The 24,106-nt window shown below is 42.0% G+C and overlaps 1 protein-coding gene across 1 annotated transcript in view; it reads left to right on the top strand.

Moving 5' to 3' along the window:
- The first annotated feature begins 18,709 nt into the window (after window positions 1-18,709).
- Window positions 18,710-24,106, top strand: part of vipr1b (vasoactive intestinal peptide receptor 1b) — a 196,626-nt gene continuing 191,229 nt past the window's right edge. The window contains 1 exon segment of the mRNA NM_001124642.1: window positions 18,710-18,960. Within this exon segment, the coding sequence (NP_001118114.2) occupies window positions 18,904-18,960 (57 nt within the window). The 5' untranslated portion in view covers window positions 18,710-18,903.

Below are 24,106 nucleotides of genomic sequence, written 5' to 3'. Positions count from 1 at the left end.
GACCTGTTTAAAGGTCTTACTCACGTTGGCTACGGAGAGCGTGATCACCCAGTCGTCTGGAGCAGCTGATGCGCTCATGCATGCCTCGGTGTTGCTTGCCTCGAAGCGAGCATAGAAGTGAGTGATTTAGCTCGTCTGGTAGGCTCGTGTCACTGGGCAGCTTGCGTCTGTGATTTCCTTTGTGGTCTGTAATAGTTTGCAGACCCTGCCACATCCGACGAGCGTTGGATCCGGTGTACGATTCAATCTCAGTCCTGTATTGGTGCTTTTTGCCTTGTTAGATTGTTCGTCGGAGGGCATAGCAGGATTTCGTATAAGCTTCCGGGTTAGAGTCCCACACCTTGAAAGCGGCAGCTCTACCCTTTAGTGTTAATGTTGCCTGTAATCCATGGCTTCTGGTTGGGGTATGAACACTACTGTTCAAAAGTTTGGGGTCACTTAAAAATGTCCTTATTTTTGAAACGGGATGCTGGCCTTCTAGCCAGACTGGCCAATCAAAATAAAATAATTATATGGGCAAAAGAACAGACACTGGACAGAGGAACTCTGCCTAGAAGGCCAGCATCCTGGAGTCACCTCTTTACTGTTAACGTTGAGACTGGACAGAGGAACTCTGCCTAGAAGGCCAGCATCCTGGAGTCACCTCTTTACTGTTAACGTTGAGACTGGACAGAGGAACTCTGCCTAGAAGGCCAGCATCCTGGAGTCACCTCTTTACTGTTAACGTTGAGACTGGACAGAGGAACTCTGCCTAGAAGGCCAACATCCTGGAGTCACCTCTTTACTGTTAACGTTGAGACTGGACAGAGGAACTCTGCCTAGAAGGCCAGCATCCCAGAATCGCCACTTCACTGTTGACGTTGAGACTGTTGTTTTGCAGTTAATATTTAATGAAGCTGCCAGTTGAGGACTTGAGGTGTCTGTTTCTCAAACTAGACACTCTAATGTACTTGTCCTCTTGCTCAGTTGTGCACCAGGGCCTCCTACTCCTCTTTCGATTCTTGTTAGAGACAGTTTGCGTTGTTCTGTGAAGGGAGTTGTACATGGCGTTGTACGAAATCTTCAGTTTCTTGGCAATTTCTCGCATGGAATAGCCTTCATTTATCAGGACAAGAATAGATTGACGAGTTTCTGGCCATTTTGAGCCTGCAATCGAATCCACAAGTGCTGATGCTCCAGATACTCAACTAGTCTAAAGAAGGCCAGTTTTATTGCTCCTTTAAGCAGGACAACAGTTTTCAGCTGTGCTAAATAATGATCAATTTGCCTTTTAAAATTATAAACATGGATTAGCTAACACAATGTGCCATTGGAACACAGGAGTGATGGTTGCTGATAATGGGCCTACAGTTGAAGTCAGAAGTTTACAAAGCCACTCCACAAATTTCTTGTTAACAAACTACAGTTTTGGCAAGTCGGTTAGGACATCTACTCTTAAGTAATTTTTCAAAGAATTGTTTACAGAGAATTTATTTCATAAATTTACATACAAAATTACATGCATCTGAATTTACATAATTTTAGTCAGTTGGAGGTGTACCTCTATATGTGTTTCAAGGCCTACCTTCAAACTCTGCCAAAATAAATCAGCGAAGACCTCAGAAAATAAATTGTAGACCTCCACAAGTCTGGTTCATTCTTGGGAGCGATTTCCAGACGCCTGTTCATCTGTACAAACAATAGTACGCAAGTATAAACACCATGGGACCACGCAGCCGTCATACCGCTCATGTTTGGAGGAAAAAGGGGGAGGCTTGCAAGCCGAAGAACACCATCCCAACCATGAAGCACGGGTGGTGGCAGAGCCCTTGAGCTCATGTTGCACAACATGTTGTGCAACATTTATATAGGCTTTGCAATTGCATGAGAAAACAGTGATGGCTTCTATTAAAAAGAGGAGGATCCCATCAGCTTTCTATAGGCTAGGCCTACTATACTTATTTATTAACTTTCCTAATATTAAGCACATTGCTTATCTGTACAACAGAAATATAGCCTACCTGGCTGGTATGAAAATAAACCACAGCATAGATTACATGAATGTTTTCCCGCTGCCTGTTTCAAGACGTGCATGATGATGATACATTCTAAATCAAAACAAATTTGACACATTATTTAGTAAACACAAAATTAAATCAAGAATTGTGTGATGAGTGACAATATCATCCTATCACTTGTGAATTATATATTATCACTTGTGAATGATGCCCAGCTTAAGGCAAATAGTTAATGTTTTTTTTGCTACTCTTTTAAATCGTAGTCACACACCTCATGTAGCCTAGCCCGTAGGCCTATATGTTTTGATAAGGATTGTATCACAGCTGTGGCCAAATAACTTTTTCAGAATTGGATAAGGATCCGTGTAGTTGCATCCCCAATGTGTCTTTCTTCACTTGTAGTCTGTGAGAAAGACCCGATCACGTGGCTGAGAGTTCTTCGGCACGCAGCACTCTGGGAGAAGGGAATTCTAATTATTATATTCAGCCCAAGGGCACAACAGCCACTGTCTGCAAAAGGCATTTCTTTTTTTAGGGGGCATTGCAGCCACAGAAGGGATGCCGCCGAGAAATTTGAGGCAATATCAAATGCTAGTCAAATTGTGAATGAGCGACTGATGAAGTGTGCACAGAAAACAAAGCAGAGCTCATGCCTTTCATGCAACTTTTTTCAAATCATCATTAGAGTCATATCATACAGCCTGTATTATAAATCTTAACATATAAACCAACTTTTGTATCACAACTAAAGTTACATTAATGACTCTAAATGAAGCATATAGGAGTACTTATTTCTTTGTTAACCTCTCAACACAGAATAGCTGCATGTGCGCACTCAAATAGTTTGGAGAAAATATAATTTCTGTTCAGCTATGTTCAATTGTATTCTTCATACTATAAAATATTGCCATGGAATTCTAAGCAAATCTTATCTGCTATTTTTTTTTATCTGACCTTTATTTAATTAGGCAAGTCAGTTAAGAACAAATTCTTATTTACAATGACAGCCTAGGAACAGTGGGTTAACTGCCTGTTCAGGGGCAGAACGACAGATTTTTACCTTGTCAGCTCAGGGATTCGATCCAGCAACCTGTCAGTTACTGGCCGTGCTCTAACCACTAGGCTACCTGCCGCCCCATGAACTAGTGTAGCCCACAGCCATATGGCATAGCCAGATCAGGGCCTAATAAGATAAGGACAATTCAGATTGTGCTATTCTGTTCTTCTGAAATAGACTACATTTTCTTCATATCATGTTTCTTTTAGACCTGTCTAAATAAATAATGGATTTATTGTGAAGGTGTAGGCTATATTACATGGATGTATTAGACTTGTAGATGTTCCAGAGGTCTGCATCAGGTGAATGTGTGTAAGCCAGGAGATGCTTAATGTGTTTATGTTAATTTACGGTCAATTACCAGCAGTTATTTGCTTGACAATCACCGACTTACAAAATGTCATGACCGCCACAGCCCTAACTCTGATCAGTGTATCTGTACTCTGATCAATATCTGATTAATATGTCTGTACTCTGATCAATATATGTGATCAATCTAACATCCAAACACACAGCATGTTGACGGGTGCTGTGTTTAGGTCCTGCAGACAGTTGTGAACCTGACATTTCATTAAAGCTGCAATATCTAACTTTTTGGGTGACCTGACAAAATGCACATAGAAATGTCAGTTATAGATCTGTCATTGATATTTAAAGCAAGTCAAAGAAGCGGTAGATCTGTTCTGTGTGTGCTAATTCTATGCTTCCCATTTTTTTTACTTTAGGTTTTGTCCACCAGCTTTAAAGCAGTTAGAATTTTAACAAATCAGGAAATGACAGCGATTTTCTGCACAGTGCATCTTTAAATAGTTTCCATCTGTTGATTTGTTGTCTTGGCATTGGCAGGCTGTAGTGTTTGTATTATACCAGCAGGGGGAAGCCTAACACCACTGAGATCAGACCATGGTTATTCTCCATACACTGGAGTCCAATGGCTCTTCATAGTAGAAGTGTTACCTTTGCTAGAAATCAAATCAAATTTTATTTTTCACATACACATGGTTAGCAGATGTTAATGCGAGTGTAGTGAAATGCGTGTGCTTCTAGTTCCGACAATGCAGCAATAACCAACAAGTAATCTAGCTAACAATTCCAAAACTACTACCTTATAGACACAAGTGTAAGGGGATAAATAATATGTACATAAAGATATATGAATGAGTGATGGTACAGAGCGGCATAGGCAAGATACAGTAGATGGTATTGAGTGAAGTATATACATATGAGATGAGTATGTAAACAAAGTGGCATAGTTAAAGTGGCTAGTGTTACATGTATTACATAAAGATGCAGTAGATGATATAGAGTACAGTATATACATATACATATGAGATGAATAATGTAGGGTATGTAAACATTATATTAGGTAGCATTGTTTAAAGTGGCTAGTGATATATTTTACATCATTTCCCATCAATTCCCATTATTAAAGTGGCTGGAGTTGAGTCAGTGTGTTGGCAGCAGCCACTCAATGAGTGGTGGCTGTTTAACAGTCTGATGGCCTTGAGATAGAAGCTGTTTTTCAGTCTCTCGGTCCCAGCTTTGATGCACCTGTACTGACCTCGCCTTCTGGATGATAGCGGGGTGAACAGGCAGTGGCTCGGGTGGTTGTTGTCCTTGATGATCTTTATGGCCTTCCTGTGACATCGGGTGGTGTAGGTGTCCTGGAGGGCAGGTAGTTTGCCCCCGGTGATGCGTTGTGCAGACCTCACTACCCTCTGGAGAGCCTTACGGTTGTGGGCGGAGCAGTTGCCGTACCAGGCGGTGATACAGCCCGACAGGATGCTCTCGATTGTGCATCTGTAGAAGTTTGTGAGTGCTTTTGGTGACAAGCCGAATTTCTTCAGCCTCCTGAGGTTGAAGCGGCGCTGCTGCGCCTTCTTCACGATGCTGTCTGTGTGGGTGGACCAATTCAGTTTGTCTGTGATGTGTACGCAGAGGAACTTAAAACTTACTACCCTCTCCACTACTGTTCCATCGATGTGGATAGGGGGGTGTTCCCTCTGCTGTTTCCTGAAGTCCACAATCATCTCCTTTGTTTTGTTGATGTTGAGTGTGAGGTTATTTTCCTGACACCACACTCCGAGGGCCCTCACCTCCTCCCTGTAGGCTGTCTCATCGTTGTTGGTAATCAAGCCTACCACTGTTGTGTCGTCCGCAAACTTGATGATTGAGTTGGAGGCGTGCGTGGCCACGCAGTCGTGGGTGAACAGGGAGTACAGGAGAGGGCTCAGAACGCACCCTTGTGAGGCCCCAGTGTTGAGGATCAGCGGGGTGGAAATGTTGTTGCCTACCCTCACCACCTGGGGGCGGCCCGTCAGGAAGTCCAGTACCCAGTTGCACAGGGTGGGGTCGAGACCCAGGGTCTTGAGCTTGATGACGAGCTTGGAGGGCACTATGGTGTTAAATGCCGAGCTGTAGTCGATGAACAGCATTCTCACATAGGTATTCCTCTTGTCCAGATGGGTTAGGGCAGTGTGCAGTGTGGTTGAGATTGCATCATCTGTGGACCTATTTGGGCGGTAAGCAAATTGGAGTGGGTCTAGGGTGTCAGGTAGGGTGGAGGTGATATGGTCCTTGACTAGTCTCTCAAAGCACTTCATGATGACGGAAGTGAGTGCTACCAGGCGGTAGTCGTTTAGCTCAGTTACCTTAGCTTTCTTGGGAACAGGAACAATGGTGGCCCTCTTGAAGCATGTGGGAACAACAGACTGGGATAGGGATTGATTGAATATGTCCGTAAACACACCAGCCAGCTGGTCTGCGCATGCTCTGAGGGCGCGGCTGGGGATGCCGTCTGGGCCTGCAGCCCTGCGAGGGTTGACACGTTTAAATGTTTTCCTCACGTCGGCTGCAGTGAAGGAGAGTCCGCATGTTTTGGTTGCGGGCCGTGTCAGTGGCACTGTATTGTCCTCAAAGCGGGCAAAAAGTTATTTAGTCTGCCTGGGAGCAAGACATCCTGGTCCGTGACGGGGCTGGTTTTCTTTTTGTAATCCGTGATTGACTAACCCTGCCACATGCCTCTTGTGTCTGAGCCGTTGAATTGAGATTCTACTTTGTCTCTATACTGACGCTTAGCTTGTTTGATTGCCTTGCGGAGGGAATAGTTACACTGTTTGTATTCGGTCATGTTTCCGGTCACTTTGCCCTGATTAAAAGCAGTGGTTCGGGCTTTCAGTGCCATCAATCCACGGTTTCTTGTTTGGGAATGTTTTAATCGTTGCTATGGGAACGACATCTTCAACGCACGTTCTAATGAACTCGCACACCGAATCAGCGTATTCGTCAATGTTGTTGTCTGACGCAATACGAAACTTATCCCAGTCCACGTGATGGAAGCAGTCTTGGAGTGTGGAATCAGATTGGTCGGACCAGCGTTGAACAGACCTCAGCGCGGGAGCTTCTTGTTTTAGTTTCTGTCTGTAGGCAGGGATCAACAAAATTGAGTCGTGGTCAGCTTTTCCGAAAGGAGAGCGGGGCAGGGCCTTATATGCGTCGCGGAAGTTAGAATAGCAATGATCCAAGGTTTTTCCAGCCCTGGTTGCGCAATCGATATGCTGATAAAATTTAGGGAGTCTTGTTTTCAGATTAGCCTTGTTAAAATCCCCAGCTACAATGAATGCAGCCTCCGGATAAATGGATTCCAGTTTGCAAAGAGTCAAATAAAGTTTGTTCAGAGCCATCGATGTGTCTGCTTGGGGGGAAATATATACGGCTGTGATTATAATCGAAGAGAATTCCCTTGGTAGATAATGCGGTCGACATTTGATTGTGAGGAATTCTAAATCAGGTGAACAGAAGGACTTGAGTTCCTGTATGTTGTTATGATCACACCACGTCACGTTAACCATGAAGCATACGCCCCGCCCCTCTTCTTACCAGAAAGATGTTTGTTTCTGTCGGCGCGATGCGTGGAGAAACCAGCTGGCTGCACCGACTCCGATAGCGTCTCTAAGATAGCGTCTCTAAGAGGTGGTCAGCAAACTAATGATGAACCTGTCTGTCCATGTTGAGGCAGCAGGCCTGGGTGTAACTAAAATATAAGTATTGAGCTCCCTGAGTCAATATGTTAGAAACACCTTTGGCATCGATTACAGTTGAGTCTTTCTGGGTAAGTCTCCAAGAGCTTTCCACACCTGGAATGTGCAATATTTGCCCATTTATTATTTTTAAAATACTTCAAGCTCTGTCAAGATGTTGGGGATCGTGGCTAGACAGCAATTTCCAAGTCCTGCCATAGATTTTCAAGCAGATTTAAGTCAAAACTGTAACTTGGCCACTCAGGAACATTCACTGGTAAGCAACTCAATTGTATATATGGCCTTGTAAAGGCTTTGCATTTAGCCCAAAAGGTGGACTCCTTTGCAAAGTTTTTTTTGCAGTACTTACTTTAGTGCCTTGTTGCGTACAATATGTTTATTCTGTATATTTGTATTCTTTTCACTCTTGGTTAGGTGATTATTGTGGAGTCACTACTATGTTGTTGATCCATCCTCAATTTTCTCCTATCACAACCTTTGAACTCTGTAGTTGTTTTAAAAATCACCAATGGCCTCATGGTAACATCCCTGAGCAGTTTCATTTAGGAAGATTATCTTTGACGTGTTTGGGTAGTTTAATACATTACAGTATAATACATTAAGTTGAGCATGCTTAAATAGATTCCATGTCTGATTTGTTATTGTTACCCATCTACCAATCACAGCCCTTCTTTATGAGGTTTTCAAAAAGCTCCCTGGTCCTTGTAGCTGAATCTGTGCTTATAATTCAATACTTGACTGAGGGACCTTACAGATGTTGAATGTATGGGGGACATAGGAAGGGTAAGTCATTCAAAAAAATAATGTCAACCCATATTATTTCACAAAGAGTGAGTCCATGAGTCCAAATGTGATTTGTTAAGCCACATTTTACTGTTGAACTAATTTTAGGCTTGCCTATACAATGAGGCTGACTACTTATGCAATGACTATATTGAAATGATATTCTGTACCAGTCAAAAGTTTGGACACACCTACTCATTGAAGGGTTTCTTAAAAAAATAACTATTTTCTACATTGTAGGAAAATGGTGAGGACATCAAAATTGTGAAATTAGACATGGAATCATGTAGTAACAAAAAAAGTGTTAAATGTTTTATATTTTAGATTCTTCAACGTAGCCACCCTTTGCCTTTGACAGTTTTGGACACTCTTGGCATTCTCTCAACCAGCTTCACTTGGAATGCTTTGCCAACAGTCTTGAAGGAGTTCCCACATAGGCTGAGCTGATGGCATATGGCTGCAGAACGCTGTGGTAGCCATGCTGGTTAAGTGTGCCTTGAATTCTAAATAAATCACAGTGTCACCAGCAAAGCACCCCCACAGCATCTCACCTCCTCCTCCGTGCTTCACGGTGGGAACCACACATGCAGAGATAATACATTCACCTACTCTGTGTCTCACAATGACACGGCGGTTGTAACCAAATATCTCAAATTTGGACTCATCAAATCAAAGGACAGATTTCCACTGGTCTAATGTCCATTACTTGTGTTTCTTGGCCCAAGCAAGTCTCTTCTTATTAGTATCAGAACTAAGGATAAGACCAAGATACAGACAGCTAGAGTAACAGATGTATATTGACCCAAACAGGGGGCAGGCAAAAGACAGGTCAAAGGCAGAGTCAATAAGGTACAGAACAGCAGGCAGGCTGGGGGTCAGGACAGGCAGAGGTTTGTAAACTGGTCAGAGAGGCAGGCAGGCTGGGGGTCAGGACAGGCAGAGGTTTGTAAACTGGTCAGAGTCAATAAGGTACAGAACAGCAGGCAGGCTGGGGGTCAGGACAGGCAGAGGTTGGTAAATGGGTCAGAGTGGCAGGCAGGCTGGGGGTCAGGACAGGCAGAGGTTTGTAAACTGGTCAGAGTCAATAAGGTACAGAACAGCAGGCAGGCTGGGGGTCAGGACAGGCAGAGGTTTGTAAACTGGTCAGAGTCAATAAGGTATAGAACAGCAGGCAGGCTGGGGGTCAGGATAGGCAGAGGTTTGTAAACTGGTCAGAGTCAATAAGGTATAGAACAGCAGGCAGGCTGGGTGTCAGGACAGGCAGAGGTTTGTAAACGGGTCAGAGTGGCAGGCAGGCTGGGGGTCAGGACAGGCAGAGGTTTGTAAACTGGTCAGAGTCAGGCAGGTACAGTATGGCAGGCAGGCTCAGAGTCAGGGGAGGAAGAATGGTCAGAACCGGGGAAACAACTTGAGAAAGCAGGGAGACGGGAAAACACGCTCGAAAGACATGACAAGGCGACCTGGCAACAGACAAACAGAGAACACGTGTATAAATACATTGGGGATAATGAGGAAGATGGACAACACCTGGAGAGGGGTGGAGACAAGCACAAATACAGGTGAAACAGATCAGGGTGTGACAATTGGTGTCCTTTAATTCAAACACGAAGGCCTGATTTACGCATTCTCTTCTGAAAAGTTGACGTTGACATGTGTCTGTAACTTGAACTCTGTGAAGCATTTATTTGGGCTGCAATTTCTGCGGTGCAGAATGTATTTATCCGCTGCAGCAGAGTTAACTCTGGGTCTTCCTTTCCTGTTGCGGTCCTCATGAGAGCCAGTTTCATCACAGATACACTACTGACATACTGACAGATGGTTTTCATCATAGGGCTTGGTCTTTTAGCAAATAGGGCCATCTTCTGTATACCACCCCTACCTTGTCGCAACACAACTGATTGGCTCAAACGCATTAAGAAGGAAAGAAATTCCCCAAATTTACTTTTAACAAGGCACACCTGATAATTGAAATGCATGCCAGGTGACTACCTCATGAAACTGGTTGAGAGAATGTCAAGCGTGTGCAACACTGTCATCAAGGCAAAGGGTGGCTACTTTGAAAAATCTCAAATATAAAATATATTTTGATTTGTTTAACACTTTTTTGGTTACTATATGGAGCCATATGTGTTATTTAATAGTTTTGATGTCTTCACTATTATTTTACTATCTAGAAAATAGTTGAACACTTGAATGAGTAGGTGTGTCCAAACTCTTGACTGGTTCTGTATGTAAATGTTTTTTTTCTTCCAATTTGACAAGAGTATTTTGCGTAAATGGTTGACATGACCATGGCATCCATTTTAATCCCACTTTGCGGGGCAAAACAATTTGAAGATATCCAAGGGGTCTGAATACTTTTGCAAGGCACTGTAACACTAATGTCTTATCTGAGTTGAATATCCCCTTAGTTATGCAATGTTGTAATATTAATGTAATGACCCCATGGTTAATATCTGACTAGATATGAATCATCTTGTTTCCCAAGGAGTACATCCCGATGCAACAGACTACTGACATACTAACACTACTGATATACTAACACTTCTGACGTACTGACACTACTGACACTACTGACATACTGACATACTAACACTACTGACTTACAAACACTACTGACATACTAACACTACTGACATACTAACACTACTGATGTACTAACACTACTGACGTACTGACACTACTGACATACAAACACTACGGACACTACTGACATACTGACATACTAACACTACTGACTTACAAACACTACTGACATACTAACACTACTGACAGATACACTACTGACACACTGACAGATACACCACTGACATACTAACACTATTGACATACAAACACTACAGACATACTGACATACTGACACAAATGACATACTAACACGACTGACAGATACATTACTGACATACACACACTACTGACAGATACACTACTGACATACTGACACTACTGACATATACACTGCTGACATATTAACACTACTGACAGATACACCACTGACATGCTAACATACTAACACTACTAGCATACTGACAGATACACTACTGACATACTAACACTGCTGACATACTGACACTCTAACACTACTGGCATACTGACAGATACACTACTGACATACTGACAGATACACTACTGACAAACTAACACTACTGACAGATACACTACTGACATGCTGACACCACTGACATACTAACACTACTGACAGATACACTACTGACAGATACACCACTGACGGATACACTACTGCCATACTAACGCTACTGACAGATACACTACTGACACACGAACACTACGGACAGATACACAACTGACAGATACACCACTGACAGATACACCACTGCCATACTAACTCTACTGACAGATACACAACTGACATACTGACGGATACACTACTGACAGATACACTACTGCCATACTAACACTACTGACAGATACACAACTGACATACTGGCGGATACACTACTGACAGATACACTACTGCCATACTAACACTACTGACAGATACACAACTGACATACTGACAGATACACTACTGACATACTAACACTACTGACATGCCGACAGACACATTACTGACACTACTGACATACTAACCCTACTGACAGATACACTACTGACATACTGACACTACTGGCAGATACACTACTGACAGATACACTACTGCCATACTAATACTACTGACAGATACACTACTGTCATACTAACACTACTGACATACTGACAGACACACCACTGACACTACTGACATACTAACACTACTGACTGATACACTACTGACATAATACTGATATACTAACACAACTGACATACTACTGATATACTAACACTACTGACAGATACACCACTGACATACCGACACACTAACACTACTGACATACTAACACTACTGACATACTAACACTACTGACAGATACACTACTGACATACTAACACCACAGACATACTGACAGATACATTACTGACACGACTGACACTATTTACATACTTACACTACTGACAGATACACTACTGACATACTAACACCACAGACATACTGACAGATACATTACTGACACGACTGACATACTAACACTACTGACATACAAACACTACTGACATACTAACACCACAGACATACTGACAGATACATTACTGACACTACTGACACTATTTACATACTTACACTACTGACAGATACACTACTGACATACTAACACCACAGACATACTGACAGATACATTACTGACACTACTGACTTACTAACACTACTGACATACTAACACTACTGACATATACACTACTGACATACTAACACCACAGACATACTGACAGATACATTACTGACACTACTGACACTATTTACATACTTACACTACTGACAGATACACTACTGACATATTAACACTACAGACATACTGACAGATACATTACTGACACGACTGACATACTAACACTACTGACAGATACACTACTGACATACTGACACTAATAGCATATACACTACTGACATACTGACAGATAGACAACTGACATACTAACACTACTGATAGACACACAACTGACATACTGGTAGATACACTACTGACCGATACTCTACTGACAGATACTCTACTGACATACTGACAGATACTCTACTGACATACTGACAGATACTCTACTGACATACTGACAGATACACTACTGACATACTGACAGATGCACTACTGACATACACTACTGACATACTGACAGATAGACAACCGACATACTAACAAATATACAACTGACAGATCTACAACTGACATACTAACAAATAGACTACTGACATACTGACAGATACACTACTGACATACTGACACTGCTGACAAACTAACACTACTGACATACACCACTGACATACTGATAGATAGACAACTGACATACTAACAAATAGACTACTGACATACTGACAGATACACTACTGACATGATGACTCCTTGCTGTCCCCAGTCCACCTGACTGTGCTGCTGCTCCAGTTTCAACTATTCTGCCTTATTATTATTCGACCATGCTGGTCATTTATGAACATTTGAACATCTTGACCATGTTTTGTTATAATCTCCACCCGGCACAGCCAGAAGAGGACTGGCCACCCCACATAGCCTGGTTCCTCTCTAGGTTTCTTCCTAGGTTTTGGCCTTTCTAGGGAGTTTTTCCTAGCCACCGTGCTTCTTCACCTGCATTGCTTGCTGTTTGGGGTTTTAGGCTGGGTTTCTGTACAGCACAGCACAGATATCAGCTGATGTGCGAAGGGCTATATAAATAAATTTGACTACTGACATACTAACAGATACACTACAGACATACTAACACTATTGACATACTAACACTACTAACATATACACTACTGACATACTAACACTACTGACATACTGACACTACTGACAGATACACCGATGACATACTGACAGAAACACTACTGACATACTAACACTACTGACATACTGCCACTACTGACAGATACACCGATGACATACTAACAGATACACTACTGACATACTAACACTACTGACATACTGACACTACTGACATACTGACAGATACACTACTGACATACTGACACTGCTGACATACTAACACTACTGACATAGTAACACTGCTGACATACTAACAGATACACTGCTGACATACTAACACTACTGACATACTGACAGATACACTACTGACATACTGACACTGCTGACATACTAACACTACTGGCATACTAACAGATACACTACTGACATACTAACACTACTGACACTACTGACAGATACACCGATGACATACTAACAGATACACTACTGACATACTGACACTACAGACAGATACACGGATGACATACTGACAGATACACGGAGGACATACTAACACTACTGACATACTGACAGATACACTGCTGACATACTAACACTACTGACATACTAACAGATACACTGCTGACATACTAACACTACTGACATACTAACACTACTGACATACTGACAGATACACTACTGACATACTGACACTACTGACAGATACACCGATGACATACTAACAGATACACTACTGACATACTGACACTACTGACAGATACACGGATGACATACTAACAGATACACTACTGACATACTGACACTACTGACAGATACACTACTGACATACTGACAGATACACTACTGGCATACTAACAGATACACTACTGACATACTGACAGATACACTACTGACATACTGACAGATACACTACTGGCATACTAACAGATACACTACTGACATACTAACAGATACACTACTGGCATACTAACAGATACACTACTGACATACTGACAGATACACTACTGGCATACTAACAGATACACTACTGACATACTGACAGATACACTACTGACATACTGACAGATACACTACTGGCATACTGACAGATACACTACTGGCATACTGACAGATACACTACTGACATACTAACAGATACACTACTGGCATACTAACAGATACACTACTGGCATACTAACAGATACACTACTGGCATACTAACACTACTTACATATTCAATCAATCCTTATCCCAGTCTGCTGTTCCCACATGCTTCAAGAGGGCCACCATTGTTCCTGTTCCCGAGAAAGCTAAGGTAACTGAGCTAAACGACTACCCCCCCGTAGCACTCACTTCCGTCATCATGAAGTGCTTTGCGAGACTAGTCAAGGACCATAGCACCTCCACCCTACCTGACACCCTAGACCCACTCCAATTTGCTTACCGCCCAAATAGGTCCACAGACGACGCAATCGCAACCACACTGCACACTGCCCTAACCCATCTGGACAAGAGGAATACCTATGTGAGAATGCTGTTCATTGACTACAGCTCGGCATTTAACACCATAGCACCCTCCAAACTCGTCATCAAGCTCGATACCCTGGGTCTCGACCCCGCCCTGTGCAACTGGGTACTGGACTTCCTGACGGGCCGCCCCCAGGTGGTGAGGGTAGGCAACAACATCTCCACCCCACTGATCCTCAACACTGGGGCCCCACAAGGGTGCGTTCTGAGCCCTCTCCTGTACTCCCTGTTCACCCACGACTGCGTGGCCACGCACGCCTCCAACTCAATCATCAAGTTTGCGGATGACACTACAGTGGTAGACTTGATTACCAACAACGACGAGACGGCCCACAGGGAGGAGGTGAGGGCCCTCGGAGTGTGGTGTCAGGAAAATAACCTCACAATCAACGTCAACAAAACAAAGGAGATTATTGTGGACTTCAGGAAACAGCAGAGGAAGCACCCCCCTATCCACATCGACGGGACAGTAGTGGAGAGGGTAGTAAGTTTTAAGTTCCTCGGCGTACACATCACAGACAAACTGAATTGGTCCACCCACACAGACAGCATCGTGAAGAAGGCGCAGCAGCGCCTCTTCAACCTCAGGAGGCTGAAGAAATTTGGCTTGTCACCAAAAGCACTCACAAACTTCTACAGATGCACAATCGAGAGCATCCTGTCGGGCTGTATCACCGCCTGATACGGCAACTGCTCCGCCCACAACCGTAAGGCTCTCCAGAGGGTAGTGAGGTCTGCACAACGCATCACCGGGGGCAAACTACCTGCCCTCCAGGACACCTACACCACCCGATGTCACAGGAAGGCCATAAAGATCATCAAGGACAACAACCACCCGAGCCACTGCCTGTTCACCCCGCTATCATCCAGAAGGCGAGGTCAGTACAGGTGCATCAAAGCAGGGACCGAGAGACTGAAAAACAGCTTCTATCTCAAGGCCATCAGACTGTTAAACAGCCACCACTAACATTGAGTGGCTGCTGCCAACACACTGACTCAACTCCAGCTCACTTTAATAATGGAAATGGAAAATTGCTGTAAAAAATTGATCACTGGCCACTTTAAACAATGCCACTTAATATAATGTTTACATACCCTACATTACTCATCTCATATGTATATGTATATACTGTACTCTATATCATCTACAGCATCTTGCCATCTTTATGTAATACATGTATCACTAGCCACTTTAACTATGCCACTTTGTTTACATACTCATCTCATATGTATATACTGTACTCGATACCATCTACTGCATCTTGCCTATGCCATTCTGTACCATCACTCATTCATATATCTTTATGTACATATTCTTTATCCCCCTACACTTGTGTGTATAAGACAGTAGTTTTGGAATTGTTAGTTAGATTACTTGTTGGTTATTACTGCATTGTCGGAACTAGAAGCACAAGCATTTCGCTACACTCGCATTAACATCTGCTAACCATGTGTATGTGACAAATAAAATTTGATTTGATTTGACATACTGACACTACTGACATACTAACAGTTGTGTATTTAGAGTCTCATAGCAAAGGGTCTGAATCGTTATGTAAATAAGATTTTGTTGTTTTCTTTAATTTTTATAGTTGTGCTAAAATTGATAAATGGTTTTCACTTTGTCAATATGGGGTATTGATTGCTGAGGATTTGTATTTATAGAATCCATTTTAGATTAACACTAACATAACAAAATGTGGAAAAAGTCAAGGGCTCTGAATACTTTCCAAAGGCTCTGTCGTATGACTGTTGCTTCCCGTTTGACTTTTGGTGAGGATAATATCCCACCCAAATAAATGCAATCTGATGACCCCCCCCATGGCAGGGGTCATCAACTAATTTCAGCCACAGGCCGATTTCTTCTTGAACAGATGGTCATTTCAAATCATTCGTAGACGGCACAAGAAGCCCAAACAGATTTAATGTTTGACCTTGCATTTGTAAATTAAAATCACTTGGAGCTGATTTCCTGGTGTGTTTACAGTTTTTATATCTAATGCTTTTCAATTAACGATTTATTTATTTTTGCTCAGAAAACTTGGTGGGACAAATTAAACCTGTCGGGGAACCAAAAGGAAATACCTCACAGTGTGTATGGGGCATTAAATCAATCATGTATATAAACACTGGATTGCTGATGCTTCAGTTGAAGGCTGACTTTCACATACACTCAACTAGTATTTGGTAGCATTGCATTTAAATTGTTTAACTTTGGTCAAACATTTCGGGTAGCCTTCCACAAGCTTCCCACAATAAGTTTGGTGAATTTTGGCACATTCCTCCTGACAGAGCTGTGTAACTGAGTCATGTTTGTAGGCCTCCTTGCTCACACACGCCTTTTCAGTTCTGCCCACAAATTGTCTATAGGATTGAGGTCAGGGCTTTGTGATGGCCACTCCAATACCTTGACTTTGTTGTCCTTAAGCCATTTTGACACAACTTTGGAAGTATGCTTGGGGTCATTGTCCATTTGGAAGACCCATTTGCAACCAAGCTTTAACTTCCTGACTGATGACTTGAGATGTTGCTTCAATATATCCACATACATTTCCTACCTCATGAAGCCATCTATTTTGTGAAGTGCACCAGTACCTCCTGCAGCAAAGCACCCCCACAACATGATGCTGCCACCCCTGTGCTTCACGGTTGGGATGGTGTTCTTCATCTTGCAAGCATCCCCCTTTTTCCTCCAAACATAACGATGATCATTATGGCCAAACAGTTCTATTTTTGTTTCATCAGACCAGAGGACATTTCTCCAAAAAGTACGATCTTTGTCCTCATGTGCAGTTGCAAACTGTAATCTGGCTTTTTATGGCGATTTTGGAGCAGCTGCTTCTTCCTTGCTGAGCGGTCTTTCAGGGTATGTAGATATAGGACTCGTTTTGCTGTGGATATAGATACTTTTGTACCGGTTTCCTCCAGCATCTTCACAAGGTCCTTTGCTGTTGTTCTGGGATTGATTTGCACTTTTCACACTAAAGTACGTTCATCTCTAGGAGACAGAACGGGTCTCCTTCCTGAGCGGTATGACGGCTGCCTGGTCCTATGGTGTTTATGCTTGCGTACTATTGTTTGTACAGATGAACGTGGTATCTTCAGGCATTTGGAAATTGCTCCCAAGGATGAACCAGACTTGTGGAGGTCTACAATTTGTTTTCTGAGGTCTTGGCTGATTTATTTTGATTTTCTCATGATGTCAAGCAAAGAGGCACAGAGTTTGAAGGTAGGCCTTGAAATACATCCACAGGTACACCTCCAATAGACTCAAATGATGTCAATTAGCCTATCAGAAGCTTCTAAAGCCATGACATAATTTTCTGTAATTTTCCAAGCTGTTTAAAGGCACAATCAACTTAGTGTATGTAAACTTCTGACCCACTGGAATTGTGATACAGTGAATTATAAGTCAAATAATCTGTCTGTAAACAATTGTTGGAAAAATGACTTGTGTCATGCACAAAGTAGATGTCCTAACCAACTTGCCAAATCTATAGTTTGTTAACAAGAAATTTGTGGAGTGGTTAAAAAACAAGTTTAAAAAAAACAATTTTAATGACTCCAACGTAAGTGTATGTAAACTTCCGAGTTCAACTGTATGTATTGGCCATTGAAAGGCTATGAAGTCATATCCAGTAGGATCAGTCCTACATGTATACAGTATTTCAATTGATCTTTTCAAGGATAAAATGAAATGTTTTTAAGTACTGTTTTGTTGTAGTGGGGACAGTAACATTAGCAATCAAAAAATATATACTTTAAGGAAAATATTTTGATATGTTGAAATGTTTATGTTTAGCTCACAAATATAATTTCAATGTATGCATTAAGATGTCTGTAATACAATAAACGTGGCAAAAACGAATGTAGACATTAATACATGTATTTCTATAGCTTTCTAAATATTTTTACAGTTCTGGTACCAACATGTAGGTGCGGCTGCTTCAACACAGCGCCCCCTATGGGTCATCTAGTGTATATATAAACCATTACATTAAACTCTTCAGTGCGCAATGTGCACTGTCACCACGGAGCGGTTGTTGTGTACCACCGAGGAGAAGTTGTGTTCCACAGCCCGTCTGTCAAGCCGCTTCGCTGGGGCGAACTCTGCATAAAGAAAACTTTAATTTCAAATTGTTTGATGGAAACGTCCAGGAGTTTGGTTTGTGTCCAGGAGTTTGTAAAACATTAACGACATTCAAACGTGTCACCATTCAAATGACAGGATGGATGCTTCAGTTTATTTGACATTTATATTGGTGGTCCGCTGCGCCATCTCCACGGTAAGTAGCCTGACCTATCGTACTCTAGTCTAAATGCACGGACTCTATTGAATTTATGATTCAACATATGTATGTGTGACATACGATATGCTTTGGCTTGATTTTGTTGAGTAAATAATATTCTGATAGTAGGCTAGACGACGTTCATTTTGACAGTAACGATGAGTAATATAATATAACTAGGTTACTAAGATTTTATGAGCATTTGTGGACACAGTACGGGGCTGTAAATCATTAAGTAATTGTGAGTGTTGTTACCAATTACATTTGGTTTGTGTACATAACGAAATTGTTGGTAGGCTAATAACGTTAGGTAACCAAATGCGTATTTTGCGCGTAATTCATGTCCAATAACTAGAATCTTATGGTTTGCCCGATAGCCTCAGGCACAGGCTTTGGTTCCATATACAGACTGTAAGAATTTATTACAAAGCATGACCCGAACCTCCAGTCACGCCTCTCATGTCGTTAACAGTTCAGCCCTAACCTCGCGCCTCTCCCGGTGTTTCATGTCGGCGGCAGTTCAGGTCAAAACCTCTCGCCTCTCCCGGTTCAGCCCCAACCTATCCCGGTGCTTCTACTGGCCGCGGCTCCATCACACGGTGGTCGTGATATGAGTTACTGGTCCATCACGAGCTCTTTATAGTCGAGGACCCCCGAATAATACCGAGACTGCACCAGCATCCTTACCTCAGATGCTGCTGACTCTTCTCTTCTTTTCTATTTTCTTATGTCTCCAAATGTAACATATTCTCCTCTAAAGCCGTTTAGATGTTTTTCGTACTGTTCTGATCTCTGCTACTAAACCCTTTTTATTAAGGATGTATTAGGCTCTCTAACATACGAATTGAATGGCTCACTCAGTATATATTTACTGTTTTATGGATCATGTAAACATAAATACCCACTAGACCAGGTGTATTCAACTCTGACCCTACGAGGTATGGAGCCTGCTGGTTTTCTGTTCTACCTGATCATTAATTGCACCCACCTGGTGTCCCAGGTCTAAATCAGTCCTGGATTGGAGGATAATATATTTTTTTAAAGCAGTGGAACTGGCTTTGAGGTCCAGATTTGAATTTGAAGGAATTAGTTAATGGTATGCCTTCACACCAAATAAGATATATTTGATAAAGTATAAAGTCCCATTGATATTCTTCTACACCTTTTCTACTGTCTGAGGGGTCTCATAGGCTGAATGGAAATGGTTCTACTGTGTCTGAGGGGTCTAATAGGCTGAAAAGAAATGGTTCTACTGTGTCTGAGGGGTCTCATAGGCTGAATAGAAATGGTTCTACTGTGTCTGAGGGGTCTAATAGGCTGAATAGAAATTGATTGATCTAGAGATTTTACTGGTTCAATAACCAAATAATTGCCATCTGAATAAAGTATGGTATTTCCATTCAGCGAGGCGGCATAGCTGGATTCTTTTATGTACATTATTCTCCAAAATGACAATGGAGAGGACAGATAGGGTATTCAGTCTGAAGATACTGAGAAAAAATAACTATTTGAGGTATGAGAGCTGCTTTTAATATATGCATCTATATTACCATATACCATCTAAATACCAAAGCTATTACCATACAGAGAGAAGCCCTGCCTGCCTCTGTGAGAGAAGCTCTGCCTGGCTCTGTGAGAGAACCCTGTCTGACTCTGTGAGAGAAGCCCTGGCTGGCTCTGAGAGAAGCCCTGCCTGGCTCTGTGAGAGAAGCCCTGCCTGGCTCTGTGAGAGAAGCCCTGCCTGGCTCTGTGAGAGAAGCCCTGCCTGGCTCTATGAGGGAAGCCCTGCCTGGCTCTGTGCGAGAAGCCCTGCCTGGCTCTGAGAGAAGCCCTGCCTGACTCTGAGAGAAGCCTTGCCTGGCTCCGTGAGAGAAGCCTTGACTGGATCCGTGAGAGAAACTCTGCTAATGCCTCTGATCTGGCGGACTCACTAAACACAAATGCTTAGTTTGTAAATTACGTCTGAGTTTGCCCCTGGCTATCAATGAAAAATAACATTGTGCCATCTGGTTTGCTTAATATAAGGAATTTGAAATTATTTATAGCATATACTTTTACTTTTGATATTTAAGTATATTTAAAACCAAATACGTTTTGACTTTAAATCAAGAAGTATTTTACTGGGTGACTTTCACTTGGGTGTACAAAACATTAGGAACACTTTCTTAATATTGAGTGCCACCCCCTTTTTGCCCTCAGAACAGCCTCAATTTCTTGAGTTACGGACTCTACAAGGTGTTGAAAGCGTTCCACACGGATGCTAGTCCATGTTGACTCCAATGCTTCCCACAGTTGTGTCAAGTTGGCTGGATGTCATTTGGGTGTTGGACCATTCTTGACACACACAGGAAACTGTTGATAATGAAAAACCAATCAGAGTTGCAGTTCTTGACACACTCAAACACTCCTGGCACCTTCTACCAAACCCCGTTCAAAGGCAATTACATTTGTCTTGTCCATTCACCCTCTGAATGGCATATACACAATCCATGTCTGAATTGTCTCAAGGCTTAAAAATCCTTCTTTATCTTGTCTCTTCCTCTTCATCTACACTGATTGAAGTGGATTTAACAAATTACATCAATAAGGGCTCCTAGCTTTCACCTGGACTCACTTGGTCAGTCTGTGTCATAGAAAGAGCAGATGTAAATAAAGGTTAAATAAAATACAATGGATTATTCAAATTTTTTGTACACTCGGTGTACTAATGTTTGGGAAAAAATCGGTACAGTTACATATCGGGATATCATTTTTGTTCTCATTGTTCAATCTGGTCACTCTGCATCAGACATGTTGAGAAATATGTTTGGAACATGGAAACACAATAAAATCACAATATTGAATCGAAAATGATATACAGTACCAGTCAAAAGTTTGTACACACATACTCATTCAAGGGTTTTTCTTTATTTTTTTAACTTAAAAAAACAAAACAATTTTCTACATTGCAATAGAGTGTGCAAAGCTGTCATCAAGGCAACGGGTGGCTACTTTGAAGAATCTGAATTATAAAATATATTTTGAATTGTTTAACACTTTTTTGGTTACGACATGATTCCATATGTGTCGTTTCATAGTGTTGATGTCTTCACTAGTATTCTACAATGTAGAAAATAGTAAAAATAAAGAAAAACCATTGAATGAGTGAGTAGGTGTGTCCAAACTTTTGACTGGTCCTGTATAATCATGAACATCGCAATATATATTGTATTGGCACATAAGTATGGTGATAATATGGTATGGTGAGGTTCCTCAGTTTGGTGATAATATGGTATGGTGAGGCCTCTCAGTATGGTGATAATATGGTATGGTGAGGTCTCTCAGTATGGTGATAATATGGTATGGTGAGGTCTCTCAGTATGGTGATAATATGGTATGGTGAGGTTCCTCAGTTTGGTGATAATATGGTATGGTGAGGTCTCTCAGTATGGTGATAATATGGTATGGTGAGGTCCCTCAGTATGGTGATAATATGGTATGGTGAGGTCTCTCAGTATGGTGATAATATGGTATGGTGAGGTCCCTCAGTATGGTGATAATATGGTATGGTGATAATATGGTATGTTGAGGTCCCTCACTATGGTGATAATATGGTATGGTGAGGTCCCTCAGTATGGTGATAATATGGCATGGTGATAATATGGTATGGTGAGGTCCCTCACTATGGTGATAATATGGTATGGTGATGTCCCTCACTATGGTGATAATATGGCATGGTGATAATATGGTATGGTGAGGTCTCTCAGTATGGCAATAATATGGTATGGTGATAATATGGTATGGGTGAGGTCCCTCAGTATGGTGATAATATGGTATGGTGATAATATGGTATGGTGAGGTCTCGTTGAGGACAGTGGTGTCTCTCTGTCACACATGAATGATATTTTAAATGAACAAAAATCGACCTGCAAGTTGTTTTTCCAACAAGAAAATTGGTTCACGAGTTTTGTCAAATACTGATGGATTCTACTAATAAAAGAATGGGCGACCTAACCAAAGAGGTCCAGGACCTGAAGAACAGTTCACAGTTCTCCCAGGGTCAGCTCGGTGAGTTGAAACAGGAGAACGGCAGTTCTCCCAGGTGATAGGCACAGGCCGATAATGGTCAAGTTCCTGAATTCAAGGACAAGGTAGCTGTTCTGGAAAGAGGCAAGAACTTGAGAGGAACGTATATCTTCCTCAACGAGGACTATCCCGAAGCTGTGCACCAGAAGAGATCTGATCCCAGCCATGAAAGCTGCCAGAACACATTGGGCCATTGCTTACATCTGCTATGACAGGCTCATTGTACACCCTCCGTCCCAGATGCCTGGAAGGGATGTGAGAGCCAAGCTTTTCTGTTTGTAGCTTCAAACCCGCAGCACACACCAACTGATTAATGGACGGCTGAATGTATAGTTTTTATCTTGCTTTGTTTCCTCTTTTCAATATTATGTCTATCTCTGATAAGCTACCCAGGAAAGGGCTGAAAATAGCCCATATTAATATATGTAGCCTTAGAAATAAGGTTAATGAAATCAATAACTTGCTAGCATCAGATAACATTCATATATTAAACCATTTCTGAGACTCACTAAGATTATTTATTTTATGATACAGCAGTAACAATACAAGGATATAACATATATAGAAGAGACAGCAAGGCACAACAAAGGCTAGTGTGAATGCTTCTGACAGTGTCAGAGGAAGGCCCTGAAAATTGTCAAAGATTCCAGTCACCCCAGTCATAGACTGTTCTCTCTGCTACCACATGGCAAGCGGTACCGGAGCACCAAGTCTAGGTCCAAAAGGCTTCTAAACAGCTTCTACCACCAAGCCATAAGACACCTTAACATCTAGTCAAATGGCTACCCAGACTATTCACATTGCCTCCCCTCCCCTCCCCACACCACTGCCACTCTCTGTTGTCATCTAAGCATAGTCACTTTAATTAACTCTACCTACATGTACATTGCAAAACTAATTGCAAAAATGAATTGCAAAAATCACTGAAGCAGGAGTCATATCTCAGAGCAGCTTACAGATCATTGCACCTATACATAGCCCATCTGTAAATAGCCCATCCAACTACCTCATCCCCATATTGTTATTATTTTTTTGCTCCTTTTCACCCCAGTATCTCTACCTGCACATTCATCTTCCT

The sequence above is a fragment of the Oncorhynchus mykiss genome, chromosome 15, assembly GCF_057628025.1.
Source record: "Oncorhynchus mykiss isolate SJ-2025 chromosome 15, ASM5762802v1, whole genome shotgun sequence".
Lineage (NCBI taxonomy): Eukaryota > Metazoa > Chordata > Actinopteri > Salmoniformes > Salmonidae > Oncorhynchus > Oncorhynchus mykiss.
This window is presented reverse-complemented; position numbering and strand designations above follow the sequence as displayed.